General features: G+C 43.2%; 1 protein-coding gene across 8 annotated transcripts in view; it reads left to right on the plus strand.

Moving 5' to 3' along the window:
• The window catches only part of PPIP5K2 (diphosphoinositol pentakisphosphate kinase 2), a 99,136-nt gene that overhangs the window by 48,369 nt on the left and 27,731 nt on the right, over positions 1–23,036 (plus strand). For all 8 annotated transcript variants that reach the window (XM_073344611.1, XM_073344610.2, XM_073344612.2 and 5 more), the window contains exons 18-21: positions 5,084–5,225; positions 6,381–6,604; positions 15,989–16,116; positions 16,312–16,426. In XM_073344611.1, coding sequence (XP_073200712.1) covers positions 5,084–5,225; positions 6,381–6,604; positions 15,989–16,116; positions 16,312–16,426 — 609 coding nt within the window. The remainder of the gene's footprint in view (positions 1–5,083; positions 5,226–6,380; positions 6,605–15,988; positions 16,117–16,311; positions 16,427–23,036) is intronic.

Consider the following 23,036-nt stretch of genomic DNA (forward strand, 5'->3'; position numbering starts at 1 on the left):
TCAAAATAAATAACATTTTGTCTTGATCCTAATATTTGGTTAAAAGTAATGTTTTTATTAGGGCTGTCAATCGCAGTTAACTCTAGTGATTAACGCAAAACAAATTAACTAGATTAAAAAATGTAGTTGCAAGTAATCACAGTTTTAAACGCACTGTTAAACAATACTACAATACCAATTTAAATTTATTATAAATTATTTTGGATGTTTTTCTACATTTTCAAATATATTGATTTCAGTAACAACACAAAATACCAAGTGTACAGTGCTCACTTTATATTATTTTTATTACAAATATTTGCAGTGTAGAAAAAAATAAACAAAAGAAATAGTATTTCAGTTCACCTCCTACAAGTCCACTCAGTCCTACTTCTCGTTTAGCCAATTGCTAAGATAAACAAGTTTGTTTACATGTATGGGAGATAATGCTGCCTGCTTCTTATTTACAGTGTCACCTGAAAGTGAGAACAGGCATTTACATGGCACTGTTGTAGCGAGAGTTGCAAGGTATTTACGTGCCGGATATTCTAAACATTCATATGCCCCTTTATGCTTCGGTTTGTACGCTCTAAAGTTTTACATTATTTTGGTTTTGAGTGCAGTTAAGTATTAAAAATATATATATAATCTACATTTGTAAGTTTCACAATATTGTAACTTTCACAATAGAAATTGCACTACAATACTGTATCAGGTGAATTGAAAAATACTATTTCTTTTGGTTTTTACTGTGCTAACAGTGTGATTAAAACTGCGATTCATCATGACAGTTTTTTTTTTAATCTTGTGATAAATTGCATTTTTTTAATCATTTGACAGCCCTAGTTTTTATCCCATAGTTTTCTAAAATCAATCTTGTACACTTGTTGGTAATGTCTTGTGTGAAGAAAGAAATTGACAAATAGCAGTGGCTGTGTGGGAAGTTGATGGTCAGTCATGTAATACTTTGTCACATAGAGTTTTACGAGTCCCACAACAGGAACAGATACACTTTTGGGTATGATTGTGAACACGTGTTTGGGGAACAAAACAGCAAACCTTCCTTATTGTTCCATAAGCAAGATTTCAACCTGTTCCACAAGTAAAAAGATAGTGTTAACCTGCCTTTATGTGTAACCATTTACACTCTGCTTCTTTAGTAGTAATATTGACGGTGACAGTGTGTGTTCAAAAAGCTATTATATATCTGTTATAAAGGTTTGCCATTATTGAATTTTTTACAGAACACTATTCTGGTCCTGGGAATTCTGAAGTGCCCTAAGCTGTTACTTTCTAACCGGTGAAGATAAAAGAAATGTTCCATTACATACTCAGACATTGTACTGTAATGCAGGTTACATCAGGTTGTACAAATTAAAAGGAAGGGATCACTTCTGGTTCTACACATTAGGCATATTTCATCATGATTAGATAAGCATGTTTACCAGTGGCTGTCCTCACTGTGTCTAAAGAAACAAATGGAAACTTTCTAATATTCAGAACAGTGTTGAAGTCCGGGCTGCCATTAGATATGAGGCATAGAGATCAAAGCAGTGGGAGATTAGTCTACATCAGTGGTTCTCAAACTGTGGGTTGTGACCCCAAAGTGGGTTGCAATCCCTTTTTAATGGGGTCACCAGGGCTGTCATTAAACTTGCTGGGGCTCAGGGCTGATGCCAAAGTCCAAGCCCCACCACGTAGGGCTGAAACCCTCAAGCTTTGGCACCCCCCAGGGGGCAGGGAGGTTCAGGCTTCTGTCCCCTTCCTGGGATCTTGTAGTAGTTGTCAGAAGGGGGTTGCAGTGTAATGAAGTATGAGAAACCCTGATCTACATATTTGTCACTATTGTATATGTTAGCTGTGATCCGAGGTGCCTGGGGTAGCGTTCACTGAAAATTCCAAGTTCAAGGCAAGCTTCAAAAAGGAGAGCAGATTCTCCCAAAACTGGTGGTTAAAACTGGTTAGACTCACCAACCAGTCACAAACTGTGCTTCTGATCCCCCACACGGGTTATCAAGAAGCTGAAAAAAGAAATCACACAGCCCCCTTTATTGCATTCCAGTTCTCTGTCTCCCAATCAGCACATAGGTCCAGTACAGTAAGAAATTATTTGAAACACTGTTCACTATACAAAATGTTCTTCTGACCCCAAGGGACTAGCCACATGGCCAGATCAATATTAGTTTGGCTCTTACCCAAAATACTAAGCTGTCAGGAGGATTGCCAACCCTCCAGGATTGGCTTAGTCTCCCAGAATTGGCGTTGATCTCCCAGTGACTATTGAAAGCAATCCGGGAGATTTTAATAGGATATTTTAAGAAAATGATGTCATGTCATGATGGAGGAAAAATATCTCCTGGAATAGCTTTAGACAGAGTTGGCAAGCCTAGGTTCCAGCCAGTCCTTTAGTATCTAAAACTAAAGGTTTATTATAAAAGAAGGAAAGAACAAGAACTGGGTTGTTAAATGGTCAAGCAATAAAATACATACATAAGACTTCAGAGTCCATATATCAGACTCGTAGCAGTATTGTTGAGTTTTTTGCCTTGAAAGTCCCTCAGGAATACATCCAAAGCTTGGATGGGTCATTCAGTCCTTTGTTCAAAGCTTCAGTTTGTAGAGAAGTTGCTTCAGAGGTAGGAAAAGTAGGATTGAAGACAAAATGGAGATGATGCCTCTGCCTTTTTATATCCTTCGCATGTGGCCTGTACTACTTTTGTTCCAAACACAAGCTTTACATCACATGCTATGGAAAAGCCTTAGAGTTCTCTGTCCACAGGCATGCCCTACATGTTTTGCTGACTTTCATAAGGTGCAGCTGTTGCCTTCTCTCAATGGGTTAATTGTATAGCTGATTGCCTTTGATAGGCCATCAAGCAGGCTGGATAGTGCTGATGCCAGTCTGTCTGGGGGGTGTCACCCAGAAGCATAGCACAAGTTTGAAATACAGATATATCAACACACATTTGTAATTCACAATACAAAGATGATACAAACATATAAACAAGATTATCATACTTGGGAAAACGTAACATTTCCTCTGATACCTTACACAACATATCTGGTAAGATTCCTTGCAATTTTATAATATTGGTAATAATATTAAGTGTCTCACATAATCCATACAGTGTCACATGAGCATTGAGTTCAATAGTTCAATTTGAAAATTGCGTAATTAGATGGCATTTGAGTGTTTTGATGTAACGTGAATTCAGGTTTGAAGAGCAGCAGCAACTACTGAACTTTGCTCTTTTAGAGGAGACTCCTGGTATACGACTGACCTTTTCTTTTTTGGTTTTTAAGTTGATGGTGACTGTTTTAATTTTAGCTATTTAAGGAACCCCACATGCCTTGTCCCTCCTAATCCTTTTTTCTCCAGAGACCTGCCTTTGCTGAATTACTATGTCATAAAGAGGGGGCACAGAGTACCTAATGTTAACAGAGTAGGTAGAGGTAACAGGGGATAAGAGGAAAGGGGAAGCTGGAAGCACATATAGGTTCATTACCCCCAAGAATCCGGCGTTCTGGTAAGGAAACTTTTGCTCACTGTGTTATCACGTGCACATGCTTGAGTAGTACTGCCGATGACCTCAGTGGGATTTTTCTCCTCCATCCTTAAAATTTCTCATGGAGTCCAGGGATTGTTTTGTCTTGAGCACGAGTGCTAAACGTTCGTGGTGAGGCACCACAGAGGCATCACTTTGTCCTTTCTTTCGTGGTGGCAAATAGAGCGACAGAGGGCCAGAAAGAGAGTGTATTCAGATAGGATAAAGAGAGAATAGTGAACTGCCAGGTGGGGAGGAGATTGAGCCTGACACATTCTGAATGGGAGATTCAGGGCAAACACCATCATATTATATATCCTTATATCCAACCCTCCACCGAGTAGTTCCACTGAGTACTTTTCTGTCCTGCAGCCATCTGTTCCTACCTTTTTGGGGAAGGGGTTACTTATCCCTCTGACCTCCAGGCTGTCTCAGATTCTTTGAGAGCACAGGTACTCCTGCCTTGCCACCACCTGCCCTTGTTCTCTTGTTAATTGGAGGAGAGTGTTTCACCACCTGACTTCCCATGTTTGCTCCAGAAGTTTCGGGGCTGAGAGCACGGGGGATCTGCTTCCCCTATCTTCTTGTCCTCATTGCAATTAGATTACTGCTGTTTGTAGTACCTAGTAGGCTATTGTAAGGCAGTATGTGCTTCCCCCAGATGCTGTTGCTACTCCTTGGCCTGCTCTCTGCTTATGTCGGGGAACGATCTGAACAGGGAGCCAGATTTCTGTCTGAAAAAAGGGAAAAGGTCCTGCAGGTGCTCCTAAAATGTGAAAATACATGTTTAAATATTATGATTGACCACTTGCTTACCCTGCACTTCACCTTTCTAAAAAGTGAAGGTAAATCACGAGGCATTCAGCCACTCTTCAATGTCTTATATAGCATTACTGGCTTACTTAATGGTGATCATGCTTGGCTCCTAAAGTTAAATGATTGGTTCAGTTCTGGAGGATTGACTGTTGATTCCTGCTAGTAACTTTTTGTGTTCTATCCTGAAAAAAATAAGTCTGTGCAGGAGCAGCCATGTATGCTGCCTCCAATTAACTTTTGTTCTGTAAAATTTCCTTTCATGATGTATTAGGAAGTATTTAGCCACAGTGTACCATTCTGATTTCTCTTGACAAAGCTTTTAACAAAATGTTTGTTATTAAAAACAAAATAAAATAAATTATTAAATGTGCACAAAGTTGTGAACTTCCTCAGAATTCTCACTTTTGAGAATAAAATAATTAACATAAGTGGGGAAGTTTAATTCCATTCCTGACATTGCTGTGGTATTCCATACAGAATTGTTTGCCCTCTAAGTATCTCATACAGCCTTAGCTTTTGACACTTGGGTTAAGCTTTCTACTCTTAATTTAGATCGCAGTGTATTAATTCTGACTTTAAGGAAGTTGTGGACTGTGTACTTTTATGCATATGTTGAGTCTAGAAATCTGAGAGTTGAGAGATGTGGGGGGTTTTGTTTTGTTAATGCATCCCATTAGGATTTCCTAGATATTTAGATATAACCAATTTGGCAAGGAATATTTCTGTTTTATCTCATACTGCAGCTTACTCCATCTGGAAGCATCTCTCTCATAAAATCAATGAAGGTGATCAGAAATCCTGTGAGAACATGTGACAAGGTTTATTCCTTGATTCAGAGTTTAACTTCTCAAATCAGGCAGCGAATGGAAGATCCCAAGTCTGCGGGTAACTGAAATGTTTTAAAATGTGTGTTTAATTTGACTTATGTCCATTTGAGACCACTAACTTTAATGGATATGCAGAAGGCAGGCACCCTTTCCTCGTTTGCTTCACTGTTTCACAGATTTTTGCTAATGATACTTTAGGGACTCATGCAAGTTGAGAAGATATGGCTTTAGAATACAGGCTTTTCCCCTGAGAGAGTTTGCTGCAATTAGCACAAGGTTTAGAGCAAAAGACTATGTAGTAACTTTGCCATAACCAGTTATTTCTGGGACCTATACTAAAAACTAAGGTGATAGGCGTAATATTACTCAAATATGCTGCAAAACTTTAAGTTCACAAAGAGGGCAGGCTGCTCTAAATGTAATTTAAGGGAAGATTTCCTTTGAATGTTAGTATCTTCATTAAAGCTTTTGTTTGCTCTACACTAAAACACGGGCCACGATGAATAGAAATGTTGCTCTATAAATTATGTAGTATTAAAACACCATTTTTTTTTAATAGTTGCATTTTATCTCTGTAGGACTTGCACTGATAACTAGAATTGATGTTCTACCATTACTGCTCCTTTTCCCAATCCAAACCTCTAGTCTGCAATTTGGGGCATCTGCCCCTGCTCCCGCCAGTCTCCTGGCTCCCCATATTCCTGGCTTCTGCCCTTGGGATGTGTACAGGAGTGTATGGGAAATAAGGGGCACATCCCCAGAAAAAAATATTTTAATCTAAAATTTTTAAAAAGTCCCTGAGTACTTCTTAAAACTACACTGTATATAATTTATCATGGTACAATTCTGCCTGAAGACCTAGCGATGCACTTGGAAAAGGGAGCTTGGGATAGAGCAGACATGCTTCTGTCTTAGTTACCATGTAATAATTCCATGCTAGTGGCAACGAAAACTGAGTTCAAAACTACCCATACACATAACTATTCCCTCTATTTTGAGCCCTTCAGATAATGATTTCAAGTATCTTTGTGGTAGTATTCACAGGCTTCTGACCCCTTTGCCTCAATGCGTTTGTTATCTGGAGTGAGCTAACATTGTTTTACTCTTAAAACACATTTTAAGACTATAATTTCAATAATACATTTAAATCAGTTTAACTTTTTTGTTGTCAATCCTAAATAGTGAAATAAGAGTAAAATATTTATCTGTCTAGATATTCAACTTTACCATAGTGAAACGCTAGAGTTAATGCTGCGCAGGTGGGCCAAGCTGGAAAAGGACTTTAAAACAAAGAATGGACGATATGACATCAGCAAAATCCCTGATATATACGACTGTATAAAATATGATGTCCAACATAATGGCTCCTTAAAATTAGAAAACACAATGGAAATATACAGGCTATCAAAGGCGTTAGCTGACATTGTGATCCCTCAGGTAAGCACTTTACAACATTAATATGGCACCTTTAGAATAAAAATCAGTAAAAGATGCTTGCTGTCTCCTGTTTTTGGAAGGCTTCTATAGTTTGCAGTGACTAGAGGCTCCAAGATGACCTTCTGTTTACTGAGGAGATTGAATGTCAATGGTAGAGTACAGATTAACTGGCCTCAGTAAATTAGTAGTTCATCAAATCGATTAAATTTAGAGTGAATTTTCCAGTAGCTTGCATAAATATGACTAGGTCAGAGGTGGGCAAACTAGTGGCCCGTGGGACCGTCCTGTCCGGCCCATGAACTCCTGGCTGGGGCCTCCCTTGCTGTCTACACTGCTGTGCGCTGGGGCCGTGAGCTCCTGAGCTGCCTGTCAGGGGGCGGGAGTGTGGATAGGGGATGGGGAACAGGGGGGCCTGTCGGGGCAGGGGTGTGGAGGCAATCAGGGGACAGGGAGCAGGGATGGTTGGATAGGGAGTGTGGTCCCAGGGGGGCAGTTTAGAGCGTGGGGTCCTGGGAGGGGGCGGTCAGGGGACAAGGAGCAGGGGGAGTTGGATGGATCCAGTGTTCTGAGGGGGGCAGTCAGGGGGCGGGAAGTGGGAGGGGGCAGATAGGGGGCAGGGACCAGGCTGTTGGGGGAGGCACAGCCTTCCCTACCCAGCCCTCCATACAGTTTTGCACCCCGATGTGGTCCTCGGGCCAAAAAGTTTCCCAACACCTGGACTAGGTCTTAGTTCCCATTAGCCCAGTGTGCTAAAATTAAGTGCCCCATAACTACTATTCTTCATAGATTAAGGAGGGCAGTATAATTGAAGTAATCAAAGATGTCCCTATCTGAAGTTGAATTTTTTCTGTCAGCCTTTTTGCTTACAAGACTCCTTCTCAGGCTGTTTGTAAGGGACACAGTTAGCCTAATTTCACTTAACTGAAGCTAACTGGTAAAGAATTTAAACCAAAATGGAGCTTTCTACTGCTAAAATGCGTTTTGGTTTTAAATATGCTAGCAGTTAAATACAGATACCATCTTCCTTCTAGTGTCAGGGGTAGCTGTGTTAGTCTGTATCCATAAAAACAACAAGGAGTCCGGTGGCACTTTAAAGACTAACGGATTTATTTTGGTATATCTGAAGAAGTGTTTTTTTAACCACGAAAGCTCATGCCCAAATAAATCTGTTAGTCTTTAAGGTGCCATCGGACTCCTTGTTGCTTTCATCTTCCTTTTGTTTCTAACAAGACAGATGCTCATCAGGCAAAAAAATACAATTTGGTTCATGTCTGTAAAATTATATCTTTAATAGTTATCCATATTGCTGAACAAAATAGTATCTACTAACGAATGGCATTCAACAGGGAACCAGGGAGGTAGGAAATAGTTATCTCACTGTCAGTGTGGGAGCAAATTGTCTTCTATCAGTAAAGGAAACAAAACTTAAAATAGCAGAGTTCCTGGAAAAAACGCACAGAGCAAGATTATGGAAATGAGTGCACATTAGTATTGTCTTCGCCACATGGTTCTAGATCTGTCTACTTCTCATTTCCCCTTTTTTTTTTTTTTTTTTTTTTTTTAAAAATCTGTCTGCAGTGCAGTTTCAAAACTGAGAACGTCATATACATTACATGGAATTTCACTGGATCTAGATGAATACATAGGTCCCTTTGTCAGTCAAATCTAAACTGCATTCAGTGTTGTGCTGAGTAGACTAAGGAAAAAAACCTAAGTATTACCTTAGTGTTAATGTCTCTTTCACATATAACCAGAATTCTTCCTCTGTGAATCAGACTAATTCATTCACTCTAGTAATGGATTTGCCTTCATTTTTTTGTTTAATATGTAGCATCATTTCTGATAAAATATCTGCTCTGCAAGGTCTTATTTCCAATTCTGTCTACTAGTTCTTTGCCTAGATGAGAGAATTTTTTTTCTGAAGAGAACTAACTAATTGAAATACCACTATAATGCCTTTAAAACTCTTGGCTGTTGGGAGTTGCCCAGGGGATCAGATCTCACATTGTGACATTGTGAGAGCCTGAGAAGATACTAATCAACATATAACTGGAATACATATATTGTACCTTATGCACGTCTGTAACCTTCACAACTTATACTTATTGACAATATTTTTGTACAAGTTTGTCAGCTCTTGAAAGAATGGACTCTATTCTCATATTAAGGTGTTGGATGCCATTGGACAAATCAAGATTGTTTTGAAAGTGGAGTGTGCTGTACTGCACTACAGAAATGTTCAGCTGTTGAAGGCTTGACGTTCATGTGAAGCTTTTTTGTACAAATAACTGGATAGACAACAAGTCATTCTTCTTCGAGAGATGTCCCTGTGGGTGCTCCACTCCAGGTGTTGGTGCATCCCTGCACCTTCACTCAGAGATTTTTACAGCAGTACTCGTACCGGTCGCATATGCGCAGAGCCTGCCCCCTGGCTCTCAGTGTATCTTAATAGTACGCGTGCATGTCCGATCTCCTCAGTTCCTTCTCTACTGTCCCCGGCCTGAGATGGAGCTCAGCAGAGTCGTCAAAGACTTTCTCTCCCTTTGTTACAATTACCTTTCTGGTTAGTTTGTTACGAGTAGTACTTAGTTACCATTTTTCTATCCTTTTCTCTCTCAAAATAAATAAATATATATTTTTTTCTTCATTCCTGTCAGTGGCTGCCACTTCCGACATGCCTCACTCCCCAGGCTTTAAGTGCTGCTCTACGTGCAATGATGCCATCCCTCTGTCAGATGGCCATTCAAAATGCATAAAATGTTTGGGGGAGTCCCACATCCCTCCAAAATGTGCCCACTGCAGCAAGCTTAAATCTAGGACATGGAAGGACAGGGAGCTGCGGCTAAAACTGCTCCTCCTTCAAAAATCCTTAGGGTCAGCTTCAGACCCAGGTGCCGACTCCGGCTCCGCAGCACACCACAGCCCCCCTGTCTCAAAGGAGGACAAAAAAACTTCAAAAAAATGGCACCTTCTCTCACCTGCAAAGGGAACTTCTCGGGAGAAGACTTCCCCAGGCAGGTCTACAGCCTCCCTCCCGGCACTTCTCCGGCTGAGCACTTTTGATGCGCTGGGCTCCTCCGGCGTTGCACGAAACCCGCCCGCTTGCGTCCGCGAAGCTCCAGTGCCAGGGCTTCAGGCTTCCAGTTGCCTGTCTTTCACAGCAGATTCCTCTTGCACAGCCCTCACCTCACAGAGGAGCTCCGGGACTGCAGTTTACACAGTCAAGGGACCTGCTGGTGTCACCTATCCTGCAGTCACCCTTACTCAATGCCTACTTCTCTCCAAATGCTCAGTCAGGGTCCGGACAGCCTTCCTCCAGTGATGAGGAAGCTGGACTACAGGAAGAATTTTCACCATATCAAATCTCCCATCCTCAGACCCCAATCAATAGAGGTCATAGAAAAATTACTTCATCCTACTCTCTGGATCCTGTCCCGTGTTGTGTAAACCCCTGGATGGCACCACCTATGCCCTTCCCACCACAGTGGCAATATTGGGCCACATAGGCATCTTATCCTCAAGACCACACTCCCTATGCCACCTCAACCAGGCGTGACACCTGTCCGGCCCACCAGCTGATGAACCTGCCACTGACGTAAGGCACCAGGCAGCACTGTCACAACTGCAGGATCCGGCATGACGTGCCTCAAACCCAGTAGATCTAGTTGTTACGCCTGATGAAGCCTTACTTCCTCCTCCCCCCACATCTTTGGATGATTTCTCAAAATTTCAAGACTTTTTCAAAAGAGTTGCCAGTGAGTTAAGAATTAACTTGGAGGAGGTTCCTGAACAGCAGCATGAGTTAACGGACATCCTGCAATCCTCTTCTTCTTCTAGGATTGCATTACTGATCAATGCAGCCCTTTTGGAACCTGCTAAGGCCATCTGTCAGACTCCTGCTGCAAGCCTACCTACCTGTAAACGAGCGGACCACAAGTACTTCATCCCTTCCATGGGCTCTGAATTCCTTTTCACTCATCCAGTGCCAAACTCGCTGATGATAGATGCAGTCAACCAAAAGACCAAACGCCCGTTTCCCTGCTTCACCCCATCTGACAAGGCCAGTATGCGATTAGATCTGCTCGGAAGTAAAGTATACACATCTTCCATGTTACAATTTCGTATTGCTAATTATACTGCTGTTCTGGCAAAATATGACCACAAAAATTACAACAAATTCATGGACTTTATTGATGACATTCCGGAAGGAAAGAAACAACAATTCATGGCTCTAGTTTCCGAGGGACAAATCATCTCACATACCGCTCTTCAAGTGGCCCTTGATGCAGCCAACACTGCAGCAAAATCCACTGCTACAGCAGTGGTCATGCGCCGAGGTTCATTCCTTTCCTCGAGAGGTACAGAATACCATTGAAGATCTTCCCTTCGACCGTGACAAACTCTTTCATTGAATGAAGTACGTCGTTCAGGCAAAGACTCAAGGGCAACTTTCCGGTCTCTAGGAATTCAAACTCCTACGACCAGAAGGCGACAATATAGATATCAACCTTATCAGCGTCCACGCTACCCTGCACACCCTACCCTGCTACCCTACCCTGTGCCCAGCAATTCCATAGAGCACATGAGCAGCAACGCCAGATACCAGCGTCACCGTCTCAATTCCTCAGCAGTGTTTCAACCCCCTCCGACTAATAAGCAGATTTGAAGCCTTGTTTGAGGGTTTAGAAAACAGCGTTCTCACTTCAATGCTTACACCGCATGTCCCTATTTTTGGACACTGCCTACGACCATTCTCCCATCAATGGCAGAACATTACCACCAACAAGTGGGTTATATTGGTCGTCACAATTGGCTATTCGATCCCTTTCCTATCCTTGCCTCCTACCCACTCACACTCCCTGTCCTCCTTCAGGGACCCCTCTCACGAGCAACTGCTCCTCCAAGAAGTACATCTTCTTCTATTGGGAGCAGTGGAACTTGTGCCCAAATGGCACAGAGGAAAGGGGTTTTACTCCAATTATTTCTTAACAGAAAAGAAAACCAGGGGATGACGACCTATCCTCGACCTCAGGCGGCTCAACAAATGTATCAAAAAGCAAAAGTTCAAAATGGTTACCCTCACCACCATAATCCCAGCACTGGAGCAGGGTGATTGGTTTTCAGCCCTCGACCTACAGGATGCCTATTTTCATGTGACCGTACATCCGGCCCACAGACGTTTCCTTCGTTTTACCCTCAGCTCAACACATTTTCAATACAGGGTGCTACCCCTGGGCCTATCCACTCCCCGCATTTTTTCACAAGCTCCTAGCTGTAGTCTCTGCCTACCGCAGGAAACAAGGGGTCATAATATTTCCTTACCTCAACGATTTGTCTCCTCAAAGTCTCAACACATGACAAACGGCTTCGATTCACGCAGCTCACCGTTGATTGTTTCCTATCCCTCGGCCTACAAATAAAAACAAATCCACATTATCTCTTACCCAGCATCTGGAGTTCATAGGAGCACACCTCGATTTCCAGATGGAAATAGCATCTCTCCCGCCCGATCGCTTCAACACCATAAAACTATTGGCAGCGAAACTTCGCAACAGTCCTCAGGTCACCACTTGAGACTGTCTACAACTACTAGGTCACATGGCCTCGTGCTCTTTCGTGGTCCAAAACGCACGACTATACATGAGGTGCTTCCAAGTTTGGTTTGCCACAGTTTACAGACCAAATGTGCACTCTCTAAACAAGCCTCTATCCATACCTTTCAGAGTCAAAGACTCTCTCCTATGGTGGACAGTTCCCTCCAACCTTTGCTCTGGAGTCCCCTTTCTCTAGGATGCTCCATCCCTCATGACTACCGATGCATCCCTCACAGGGTGGGGTGCACTCATGTCCCACCACACAGCCCAGGGGCTATGGTCTTCAACCAAAACCTCCCTGCACATATATGTCCTAGAACTTCGAGCCATACACAACGCCTTCTGTCACTTCCTCTCATTAATCCAGAAGCAACATGTATGGATAATGACAGACAACATCACCTGCATGTTCTGTGTAAACAGGCAGGGAGGGGCTCGCTCTCACTCGCTTGGCACAGAAGCCATGAAGCTCTGGAATTGGTGCCTTGCGAACAACATTCGGATATGAGCCGCCTATCTTCCCAGAGTTGTGAATACCACAGCGGACAAATTAAGCAGACGCTTTCCCTGGGATCACGAATGGGAGATAAACGAGACGATCATCCACAACATATTCCACATATGGGGCTACCCAACTATAGACCTTTTCGCAGCTGCGAAAAACATGAAATGTCCCGAATTTCCCTCCAGAGAGGGACTGGGCAAACATTCCCTGGGAGATGCGTTCATAATCCCATGGCACCAGGACTTGCTATATGCTTTTCCTCTGATACGTGTTCTCCACAGAGTTCTAATAAAGATACAGACAGACTGTGCCATGGTCTGATTGCCCCGTCGTGGCCTGGACAACCGTGGTTTCCATTCCTCACCAGAATATCAATCCGCCCACCAATCTCGTAGCCCCTCACTCTGAACCTCCTATCATAGCAACACTGTCGATTTCTTCACCCCAACGTGTCCATGCTTCACCTTAAAGCTTGGTTCCTATATGGTTCTCCCAAAACGAACTAGCATGCTCTGAGCAGGTTCAAAGAGTGCTCCTACATAGCAGAACACAATCTACTCGCATCACCTGTCTCCGAAAGTGGAAGCGATTCAAACAATGGTGCTCAACTAATGGTGCTCTTCCTACTTCTGCACCTCTTCCACTTATACTTGACTACCTATTAGACCTCAAGCAATCGGGCCTTTTTCAGCTCCATCGAAGTCCACTTAGCTGCTATTACAACTTTTCATAATAAGATTGATGATACCTCTGTTTTTGCTCATCCAATCACCAAGTGTTTTCTCAAAGGACTCCAATCCCTATACCCAGACATTAAACCTCCTACTCCTCCGTGGGACCTTCACTTAGTTTTATCCTGCTTAACTCAACATCCATTCGAGCACCTAGCCACTTGCTCCCTTTTACACCTCTCTATGAAAACAGCATTCTTAGTGGCAATCACCTCGCCAGACGGGCAGGAGAAATAGCAGTTCTCATGGTAGACCCACCGTATACACTATTTTTTAAGGACAAGGTTACCCTCTGATTACGTCCCAAATTCCTTTCAAAGGTGCATTCCACATCAATGAGCCGATACACCTACCAACTTTCTTTCCCAAACCACATGCAAACTCTTTTGACTCCACCATGCATACGTTAGATGTACAAAGGCCTTTGTCTTTCTATTTGGATAGAACTTTAGGAACTTTTCTAGACTTTGTCTCCATTGCGGAGCATTCCAAAGGGACACCTATTTCTACCCAGAGACTTTCAAACTGGATTTCTGACTGTATCTGACTGCTATCAGATAAAGAAAGTGACGCCTTCAGCCGGCATCAGAACTCACTCCACTAGATCTGTGGCTAGCTCCGTGGCTTTTCTACGCAAAGTTCCCCTGGCTGACATCTGTAAATCGGCCACTTGGTCTTCTGAACACACATTTGTTAAGCACTACGCCCTTACTCAAGGACGTCTCTCTGATACACGATTAGGCAGAGCTGTATTATCTACTGCATTCCTACCAAATCCAAAGTCCCTACCTCCTTGAGATACACTGCTTTTCAGTCACCTGAAGTGGAGGACTCACAGGGACATTTCTCTCGAAGAGGAGGTTACTCCCCCCTGGTGTAGTAACTGATGCTCTTCGAGATGAGTGTCCTGTGGGTGCTCCACTACCCCCCCTACTCCCCTCTTCTTCAGAGTTGGGGTAGCCTCCGTTGTAGAGAAGGAGCTGAGGAGACTGGTCGCGCACGCGTACTATTAAGGTACACTCAGAGTGGGGGGGCAGGCTCTGCGTGTATGCGACCGCCACAAGTACCGCTGTAAAAATCTCCAAGCGAAGGTGCAGGGACGCACCAACACCTTGAGTGGAGCACCCACAAGGACACTCAGCTCGAACATCAGTTACTGCACAGGATGAGTAACCTCCTCCTTTGCTCATTCAGCAACCTGATTTGCTTGTGTTGGTTCTTTGGGTTAATGCTGAAAATGAATACCCGGTTTAGTAAGGCTATTTATAGTCTGTATAGCAATATTTGACACAGATAAGATGTTCTTAAATTCAGAATATATTTACCAATAGAATTTGTGTCTGTTTTATGAAAAAAATTATTTAAGAATTGAATTACTCACTGAAATAGATGGTGCCTAGAGAGGGATGCAAGTGGATTGGTTTTATTTAATTGATGGTAACAACTGGAACTGAGGCAGATTACCATTACTATTCAATATATTTTTACATGAAGAAAATTCAGTGGAAATTAAACTACATGTCAGGCTTTGCATTTAGTGGGTTTAAAGGTGATCTACAAATAGAAGAGAGGACTCCATTTACTTTTGTAGTATGCTGAGTACTCAACATGGCAAAGGTGGGAGGGAAGTCCTGCATAGTATGGACTTCAAATTGTTTGTCTTTTAGGTCACCCGAAGTCCAGAATCAGTTAGGCTGGGTATAACACAGTTACACTCAGTATGCTGGTTGTGTTACTGATTACAAAATATCACTTCTGGGCGTAGGAAGGGAATTAGAGTACCACTGGACCTGTCCTAATGACAGTGTGGGGAGGGAGAGAGAGAAAGACAGGCTCATCAGGTAAATGCCATATTATAGGGATTTGCAAAGGTTTTTTTTTAAATAGGTTATTTGGAGCAATGAGGAAACAGTACATATAAAATAAGAATACTCCCTTAAAAAAAAATTGACAAACCAACATAACATACAAAGAAAAAAGGCCTTTACCTTGCTTTCCACAGTAACCAGAAGTTCTGCTATGGTGTTGGGGAACATCACCAGCCATGTAAGATTGTCTATTTCATTGAGCAGGAGACTCTTGAAAGAGAGTTTTAAAGTGAATATTCTAAGTGCCCAAAATTACCACCAAGAGTATCATTCTGATGTTAATGGAGATTTCTTACTGTTGTTTTCAGATTATATTTGACTGCCTTCAGAAGTGAAAAGGGAAGTACATTTCTTGCAACTGTTGGAGGTCAAATGAAAAAATAGAATGCCTCCTTATTTCAGTTAGGCCACAAAAGAGAACCTTCTTTCAAAAATCAGATTCATCCTGGTATGAAGGAGCTTGGTACTTTTCTGCTGCCACCAAAGGAAACATTTTTTCCATTCATACTTCGTACATTTCCAGTGCAATTTCTTTGTCCATGTTCAGACACTTAAAATCCATGTTTTTCAGCCACAGGAAGTGGCAGATAGCTAGCTACTGTTTTTCAGTTATGAGTCTTGAATTCAAAATTCACTTCAGTGTTCTTTATAGTTTTGTGTCAAAAACTTAATTTCTTTCTGTCCAGGAATATGGTATTTCCAAGGCTGAGAAACTAGAGATTGCCAAAGGCTACTGCACACCTCTAGTTAGGAAAATTCGTTCTGACCTTCAGAGGACTCAGGATGACGACACTGTAAACAAGCTTCACCCTCTGTAAGTTCAGTATTTTTCAATACATGTATGCTGCCAATTGTCTTCAGTACTTAAACGTTCCCGCAACCTCGATAGAGAACCACGTACTTATAAAGCTATGCTTACTTCAAACGATTTATAGTAAGATGGTAGTAAGTTTTCTAATATGGGCATATTTTAATGTCTTTCTTTTTTCCCCCTATATTTTGATTTCAGATACTCCAGAGGTGTTATGTCTCCTGAACGTCATGTTCGTACTCGGTTATATTTCACAAGTGAGAGTCATGTCCACTCCTTATTATCAACTCTTCGTTATGGTGCCTTATGTGACGTAAGTTGGTCATTTTCCTGTTAGAGCAAACGCTGCTGCTGGTATTTTCTGAAGAACCTATGGGACCAAATTCCACTAACCTTAAATGGGAGTTGAGTGCCTAACTTCCTTAGGCTACCTTGAAAATCACAATCTATTTTATTAAACATATTGATTTTGTAATATGTTTGGCAATATGACTTGTGTGCATAACACTAATCTTTGCCATATAGATTTTTTTCTTAGCAGAAAACAAGATGGAAAACGTTTAGCATTACCTTGGTTTTTTTATGGAAGTTAGTAAATATTAGTGTATTTGCTAACATTTGAGCTCTAAATTCGTCATGCTCAGAAAAGACCATATTTATATTCCGATCAAGCAGTAATGCAAAATACCTTTTAAGAATTTCTTGTAAGTAGGTTGAAATTCTTCTCTGAGAAGCTGAGCAGTACTGTCCATCTCCAAAATTGTTTACAATTGGTCCTTAAAACTAACTTGGTGGTGTCTAATATGCAACACATGAATATATTTCACTTAGCTTAAACACCCTACACCTGGTAGCTGCCTCATCAGAAATCAAGCAGGACACTTTCCAAAGTTCTGTCCCTGGAACTTAAGAAGAATAATTTCTCCTCCCAGGTTATTGGTAAGATAGGCAGAAAAATTAATGTTTTACACTTAGTGTCAAATTCTCACATCTGCACCACAAATCATAAAACTAATGTACACTTTTTATTTGAAAGAGTAACATGGTCTTTGTCATATCTGGCAATAGCATCTTATTTATGCAGCATCATAGCAGTGTTTAGAATTTTACAAGCAGTTAAATATTTTTCTTGTGGACACAAATCCTGAAGAGCATAAAACCTAACTCAAAAGGATGTGGTACCAAGAGAATGATTGCTGAGTAAGAATTGGATCCTGCACTAATATGAGTCTGGGCGATGGTAAAATAGAGGTAGAGAAGAGAGATTAGGGGGAAACACAAATTCTTATTCTTTGAGAAGATGCAGCCATATATTCTACGTAGGTGTGTGCACGCCCAATGCACCAGAGCAGGATAACTTTGCCTACCAGTACTTGTAGATGGGCAGTGCTCGTGTCTCGTAACTATAGCCCCGGCTATATCAGGTGGCGCTGCCCCAACCCCCCTCAGTTCTTTCCTACCGCCCATGGCTGGAGTTTGCAGCTCTGTGTGGCTCCTAACCTCACAACCTCTCTATTTCTGAGTGACTTTTTCTAGTTGGAAATAGTTAACTAGTACCCTTAGTATAGTGTTAATTAGCTTTAGTTTAAACATTTCACTGGTGATGCCTTCACCATGGTTTAAATACTGTCATGTGGAGGAATGATCACTGTACACGGTGCTTGCTGTGCTTAGGCAAAGCCCATGCCAAGGAGTGGTGGTGAGAGATCTTCGTCTAAATCAGCACTTGCTTGAACAGGCCACGTGGCCTGCTTCAGCACCAAGACTTACGTTGGATTGGATGTCACCCTTGGGTTCTGAGAGTGCTGCTACTTTGCGTTCTGGAGCTGGCACCTTTCCAAAGAGACACAGGAGTCACTCCTCCTCAACTGCACTGAAGAAAAGACCACACGTAAGACCATCAAGGTTACTCCAAATCGTGTGGAGACTCATCTGTCCCTTTCAGAAAGAATGCAGATTGGCATGATGTGAATGTTGGTACATGGGATGGATCAGGTCCCGTCAACCACTTTCTAGTACTGCACAAGGAAGTGAGAGACCCCTTACTGTCGACCCCAGTTCGGACATGGGGCGTTTGTTGAGTCTGGTACCAACGAGGGCAGTGCCAGCACTGGCTGTTTCTGTGTCAGCAGCGTATCCAGCAACAACGGATCTCCTCTGCCTTTTTGTCTCAACCTCTCCGTTGGCCCAGGACTTTGCCATTGCTGTGTCATTTATAGGCTCCTTGGCTAGGCGAGCTGCTGAACCTGGGGTTCTGTCAGCACCGCACCCTGGTGTTTCCCTTCCATAGTCAGTGGAAGCAGGAACCAATGCCAGGCTCAGCACAAGGGACGTCCTTAGCGTAGAGAACGTCTTCAGCACCCCTGCTGTTGGCTCAGCCAATGTTACTGTGGCAGCACTCGCCGCCCTCCACTTTGCCACAGTCACGTTGGTGCCGCTGCCAACTTCGGGGTTGACACCACTTCCGGTGCCAGAAACAACAAAGGTGTACTCAGTGCCAGCGACAGCATTTCCACCGTTGCCACCAGTTCCCTCTTCGTTCTGGTGTATGGACGAGTCAGTTACTCAGACCTTTCTCCCCTGGAGCCCGGTACTCCTTTACTTCTAGGTTGGGATCATCCTCCTCCCATTTTCCATCGCCTGATCCACACTGGCGGCCATTCATGGAACACTGTGGGTACCGAGATTGGCACTCATCTTGTGGGGAGGACTATGGATTTTTTACTTCAAGGGCTCCTGTGCCTTTGATCAGATATTTTTGGTAATGATGCCCATTTAGCCCATTCATTCCTTGTGTCCTGCACCGAGACTACATGGGGCTGTGCAGACAAACAACTCTCAATTCCTTCTCAACTAACTGCCTTTGGCCCGAGACAGATTCTGCAACTTTTGCCTCTTCTCTGTTCAGCATTTGGATAGATAGTTAGTTACTTTCCTTCTCTTGTTCTTTCCCTTAAAATTGTTTTTAAAATCTTTTTATTCTTCGTTTAGAACTTCGTCTTCTTTCGGGTTATCTTTTATTTTGTAATTTTTTCCTTGGGAATGCTGAGTTCCCTGGGATTCAAGATGGGTGTCTCATGCCACGAGGCTATTCTAATCAGTGATGGCCATCCCCAGTGCCTTGGCTGTTTGGGTGATACCCATATGCCTAGTAAGTGCAAGATCTGCACATCCTTCAAAAGTAGATCCTGAAAAAAATAGGGAAATCAAGATTGAACTTCTAACGATAGAGCAAGCCTTACATTCAGCTTCAGAGCCAAGGGCAGAGGACCTCCCCCCCGCCCCCCGTACATAGATCTCCCAGTACCAATAGTGCCCCGTCCATGCCAAGACTTCAGTCAACAGAGACCACTAGAAAGATAGGAGGTACTGCAACATCAAGTACTTCTACAGTAGCAAAGTCCTCATCTGCCTCTAAATAGGAGGAGGTAGGGAGTAAATCTCCAAGAGAATCTCAGTCACCAAAGCACGAGAGAGCTACAGAGACCTCAGGTCCCAAGGGGAGTTCCATGCAGGCTTAGAGTGATGCTGGTACTGCAAAGGCAAAGAAGAAAACTCAGTCTAAGACAGACTTGGTATCGAGTTTGGGTACCTGGATCCGAACTGGCAGAGACGTAGGTGGAAAGAGTTATAAGCCTGTCCTAGAACAACACTCAGTACCAATATCAAGGAAGTCAACTGTACCAAAGACTGCCAAATCTCATATGGTACCAAGGGAATTGGGACTGACACAGTCCCAGGCCAGGCTCTCAGTGCCAATTACATTGATACAGAAACCATACTTCAGGCTTTCTCCCAGACCAGTCTCTACTATCAGTAATTCAAGAGTTCAGGTACCTAAGGACTCTGCTCTTCAGAGCCAGAGTCTCCCCTATTAATGAGTGCTGGGGTTTGTCAGTGTCAACAGCTGCTCAGTCACCACCCCCTGTATCACATAGGAACCATGCTTGCCCTCGTTGTCTTTCAAGCTGAACAACTTCCCACCATACTCTGGAGTATGTGGAATAGGATGCTTCAGATTCTCAGATCTCTGTGCAGTGTTCCCCTGTCTATTCTAGAACTCATCACTATCCCTCCTGCCCTGATGTTTTGCAAGAGGATAGACCTCAAATGAACACCCTCCTGGCAGAAACACAGATGCCTCAACCTATGCCTTTTGGCGCCCCTCAGTGGCCTTTCTGGGATCCGTGGATGTTCTGTCACCAGAAATTTGTGATGAGGTCTTCACACCACCAGAGGGAACAGAGAAGGACCCATTCTCCTTAACCCCCTTTACAACCAACCATGCCAGACGAAGAGACCTTTGAGGAACAAGGGCAGACAGGGAGGTAACACCTCTTATGAATGTTTCCTCTTCATCACCAGATGAAGCTGTCATGCCTCCACCACCTTCTGTGGAAGATGACTTCAGACCATTTCAGGAACTGATGACACAAGTTGCTGACATGCTTTAGATTCCCTTAGAGCAGCAGTTCTCAACCGAGCAGGTTTCAGGGGGTTCGCCAATTAGTCGGCACTAAATTTGCTGGGGCCTAGGGCAGAAAGCCAAAGCCAGAGCTCTGCCGTGGCGGGTCTGAAGCCTGAGCAGCTTAGCTTCATGGAGCCCCCTGTGGCGTGGGGCCATGAGCAATTGCCCTGGTTGCTACTCCCTAACTCTGACCCTGGCTTTTATATTTAGAAAAACAGTTGTTCCACATGTGGGCTCTGGAGTTTTTAAGCATATTGGCTGGGCCTCAGAAAGAAAAATATTGAGAACCCCTGCCTTAGAGGAGATTCAGGAGTCCCACCATAAGCTCCTAGACATCTTACACACGTTGTCATTGATGAGAATTGCCATTCAAGTGAATGAAGCTCTTATGGAGCCCTCTAAGACTGTTTGGCAAACCCTAGCTACAACACTGCCTACCTCCAACAGAGTTGATAAAAACTATTATGTTCCTGATGGAGAATCAGAGTTTCTGTTCTCTCACCCAGCTCTGAACTCCCAAGTAGTAGATGCGTTAATGAACGAGGTAGGCAACATAGCTCAAGTCCAGCCCATACAGCAAGGACCATAAGAAGCTCAAACTTTCCGGCTGCAAGTCCCATCAGCTATAACTACATTTTCTCAACCGTCCATGACCTCCAAGTGACAATTTTGATGATTTGGTCAAGAGTCTGAACCGTTCCCAGTTGAAGTGGCTTTCCAGCTGCAACATCCTACCCCCTCCCTCTTTTCGGATGCCACCTCTCCCTTTTTCAGGATGCATGCGAGCATATAACATCGGACAAATGGGTTTTGGAATCCATAACTTCTGGTTGCGCTATCCATTTCAAGATTATCCCTCCTATCCATCCCTGTCCCTCTTTAGGGATCCTTCTGGTGGTCAAGTACTAGAACAAGAAGTGACCTCACTTCTAAATTTAGGAGCAATAGAACCCATTCCTATGCAACATGGAGGAAGTGGATTTCATTCAGATATTCCCCCAAAAAAGGGAGTGTGGAGACCAGTTTTGGACCACAGGTCTCTAAACAGATATTTAAAACAACAAAAATTCAGGATGGTGACCCTGGCAGAATAATTTGGTCATTCGAATTAGGAGATTTGTAGGTCAAGAATCGCGAACTAGACACATGTTTTCATGATGCTGTTTGCCTATTACATAGGAGGTTTCTTCATTGCCAGATCAACAATGAACAATCAACACAAGGTGCTTCCTTTTGGACTATCTTTAGCACAAAGGATGTTCTCAAAGATGCTGGCAGTAGTTGTTGCCAACCTTTGTCATTTGGGCATAATCATTTTCCTGTATTTAAACGGTTGGCTGAAAAAGAACAGATTCTATTGGGAAGTGCTGGAGTTAGTAAAGATCACATGTTCTCGGTTTTATAGCCTAGGCCTTCAAATCAATATCAAAAAGTCCATTTTGACTCCACTATAGTGTCTAGATTTTGTAGGGGCTTTCTGGATGCATTGACAGGCAGAGCATACCTAGCAACTAGCAGATTTCTTGCACTAGTGAATCTTATCTCAAGAATTCAGGGCAGCGCTCAACTTACAGTAAGAGATTGCCTTCAGCTGCTGTGATGCATATACACATATTTCTATGTAGTGCAGCATGCCAGGTTACATATCCAAGGTTTACATGGATGTGCCAACCCCACAAACATAATCTAGGCAGGTTACTGTGTGTTCCCCAATAAGTTCTACATTCACTTAACTGGTGGAAGAACCTGAGCAAGACCTGAGAGCAGGCAAAAATGTTTGCCTATGCGTTCTACCTCTAATCAGATTGAAGTCAGTAAAGATAATGACAGACAACGTGATGTGAGCGTATTATATTGAGTGCCAGTTGAGTCTTTGGGTTAAGTTTAGAGGCGAGAGCAACAAGGCTGATGTCATGGTGAGCGTCTGCTATGGACCAGGAGGATGAAGTAGACAAGACTTTCTTCAAACAACTAACAGAAGTTTCCAGATCACAGGCCCTGGTTCTCATGCGGGACTTCAGTCACTCTGACATCTGCTGGGAGAACAATACAGCAGTGCACAGACAATCCAGGAAGTTTTTTGAGAGTGTTGAGGACCACTTCCTAGTGCAAGTGCTGGAGGAATCAACTAGGGGCCATGCTCCTCTTGACCTGCTGCTCACAAACAGGGAAGAATTGGTTGGGGAGGTAGAAGTGGGTGGCAACATGGGCAGCAGTGACCATGAGGTGGTCGAGTTCAGGATCCTGACAAAAGAAGGGAAGGAGAGCAGCAGAATATGGACCCTGGACTTCAGAAAAGCAGACACTGACTCCCTCAGGGACCTGATGGGCAGGATCCCCTGGGAGGCTAATAAGAGGGGGAAAGGAGTCCAGGAGAGCTGGCTGTATTTTAAAGAAGCCTTATTGAGGGTGCACGAACAAACCATCCCGATGTGCAGAAAGAATAGCAAATATG

The sequence above is a fragment of the Lepidochelys kempii genome, chromosome 5 (assembly GCF_965140285.1).
Source record: "Lepidochelys kempii isolate rLepKem1 chromosome 5, rLepKem1.hap1, whole genome shotgun sequence".
NCBI lineage: Eukaryota > Metazoa > Chordata > Testudines > Cheloniidae > Lepidochelys > Lepidochelys kempii.